General features: G+C 51.4%; 1 protein-coding gene across 1 annotated transcript; it reads left to right on the top strand.

Moving 5' to 3' along the window:
• Positions 1-126: 126 nt before the first annotated feature.
• FOXG_21683 (uncharacterized protein) lies at positions 127-1,787 on the top strand (the record flags this gene model as incomplete). Its single annotated transcript, XM_018402030.1, has 4 exons — positions 127-177; positions 224-407; positions 473-837; positions 1,605-1,787. 4 exons carry the CDS (start codon positions 127-129, stop codon positions 1,785-1,787), a joined length of 783 nt encoding a protein of 260 aa, XP_018254537.1.
• Between the last annotated feature and the right edge of the window lie 322 nt (positions 1,788-2,109).

Below are 2,109 nucleotides of genomic sequence, written 5' to 3' on the forward strand. Positions count from 1 at the left end.
GCAGTCATATATAGGCATCGTTCAGCGAAGCCTCACAACTCCCCCTTATCAAGTTTATAGCGTCAGCTCCCTCCCGCCATGCCCACCACTTCGCAAGACCAAAGCTGTTTTCTGCAGCACTCGACCATGCCAGAAGGCCGACAGACTACCAGAGCTCTCCTTCCATCAATCCGTCAGGTTTGTATTCGAGAACGCTGGCAGCTTAACCACTTACAAACCTTAGATTGTTCATGGACTACCAACACCTTCCCAGACTCCACAGTTAGCCCTGGTAAAGGGTCATGGTGGTGTGATCCCGAGTTTATCGAGCCCGCCAGCAGAGCTGTATATTCAAGATAAGTTCAGCAGGTTGCAAAATAAAGGAACCCCCAAATGCGAGGTAGCCAGATTGATTTCTAAGTCCAATGGTAAGTATCTTTGCCGTTCTTTCCCCGTGAATGGCTTCGCTGACCATACTTTGACAATCTAGCAGCGCCAGATAGCTTGGCGCTTCGCATCGGATTCGTTACCCAAGAAAAGATGAATAGCGGTCATGGGCGAGAGCCTCCAGCGTCGGCCAAGTGCCTTACAAACCTAGAAAAAGCCTACCTGACGCCTGCATCCCGAAATTGCCCCAGCGTTGACAAAAGGAACCTGACATCACGCTCGGCCACAAATATCCAAAACTCTCGTGCATCTGCACACCAACCAAGTGCTGCCAGTCGCCAACATGTGACTAAACGTGGCCTTCTATCTACCAATAATGCCCGACGGCTGCAACATTTCCCGCGCGGGACAGAAAACTTTCTGCTACATAACCCAAACGACACCCACTCCAGAAATCAAGGCACAGGAACCGTAGGTCATGGCATCGAGAGACGAAAACGGTGCAACCATCTTCCAAAGCGGATGGTGGAGGCTTTAATAGCCTCCTTTGCAAAGCGTATCGAGAATATATAGCTGATTAGAGATCAAGGAGAGAAAACAAACTGACAAAAAGATATTGAACTAAGAGCACGTCCTACCCACGCGCATTTGATAGAGAACGGCATAGTTAAGGGCAGAGACTTTAGGCCTCTTCCACGTCAACGCCACTTGTGGAAGGGAGGTTCCATTGCCCAATGAACCTGCGAATACCGGTCTGATTAGCCCTGTTGATGCATTGCCTGAGAAATATCATGTATTATGTCCTTGATTTGGCTTCGACAAGGCCCTGCTGCTACCACCAAGAAGTTTCCGGCACCGCTCGGGTATTTTAGCATGGACAGTCCCCAACGTCACGCCTCAACATACATTGTGTTCGGCTATGACGGCGGTCATAGGCATCACCTAACTTTGTAGATGTGAATCTTGGTTCCCAAGTGCGACAGTGCTCACTTCATTCGAGTGTCCCTGTCGTAAATTTAGATCCGCGGTTGGCGCTCCTTCATCGCCGAGATGCTCGCATGATTCTACTCCGTTGCCAGTCATGTCTTGGGGGTGCCTCGACCTTGCGCATCCAATGGTCTCAACGTTGTTAAGGCCGTCGGTGATTCTGTTGCTCATCGTGTGCCGTCTGAAGAGGCCGACTAACAATCGCGCCAAGGGCCGGAGAGTTGGGAGGCACGCGCTAACACATCCGATAGAAATTTCCACGTCACTCCACCACCAGACACAAGCAACAAGTCCTCCCAAGGTCAGTAGTTGCTAGCAGCAACAAGGTCTCTGCGGACCGTTTACTTACGGGTGAAGTCCCCATCTTCGCCGCCGCGCAAGTCGAGCAGGCACCGGAGCCGCAGACAACTGACGATAACCACGCTAAAACATGATCAGTCCACCAGCGTAATGCTTCAGAAGGGGAAAATATTACAAGCCTCCGAGGAGAAAAATGCCAGAAACAGCCATCTTCCGAGCTCTGCTCAGCCGAAGCAGGGAAACCTGGCGGACAGGCAGGGCCAGGATTGCCACGTCGGTAACGATATTCGGGACCGCGACGCTGGTAAACCATATGCCTTTATCAATGCATGTACCCTCTGTGGTGGACATGCCCCAAGCCTTCCGGACGGGCCGACATTGGAATATGGCGAGGAGACAGACCGCGATCCACCACATGAGAACGATAACACCAAGCGAGTATCCACCAACCTTCAT

The sequence above is a fragment of the Fusarium oxysporum genome, chromosome 15 (genome assembly GCF_000149955.1).
Source record: "Fusarium oxysporum f. sp. lycopersici 4287 chromosome 15, whole genome shotgun sequence".
Classification (NCBI taxonomy): domain Eukaryota; kingdom Fungi; phylum Ascomycota; class Sordariomycetes; order Hypocreales; family Nectriaceae; genus Fusarium; species Fusarium oxysporum.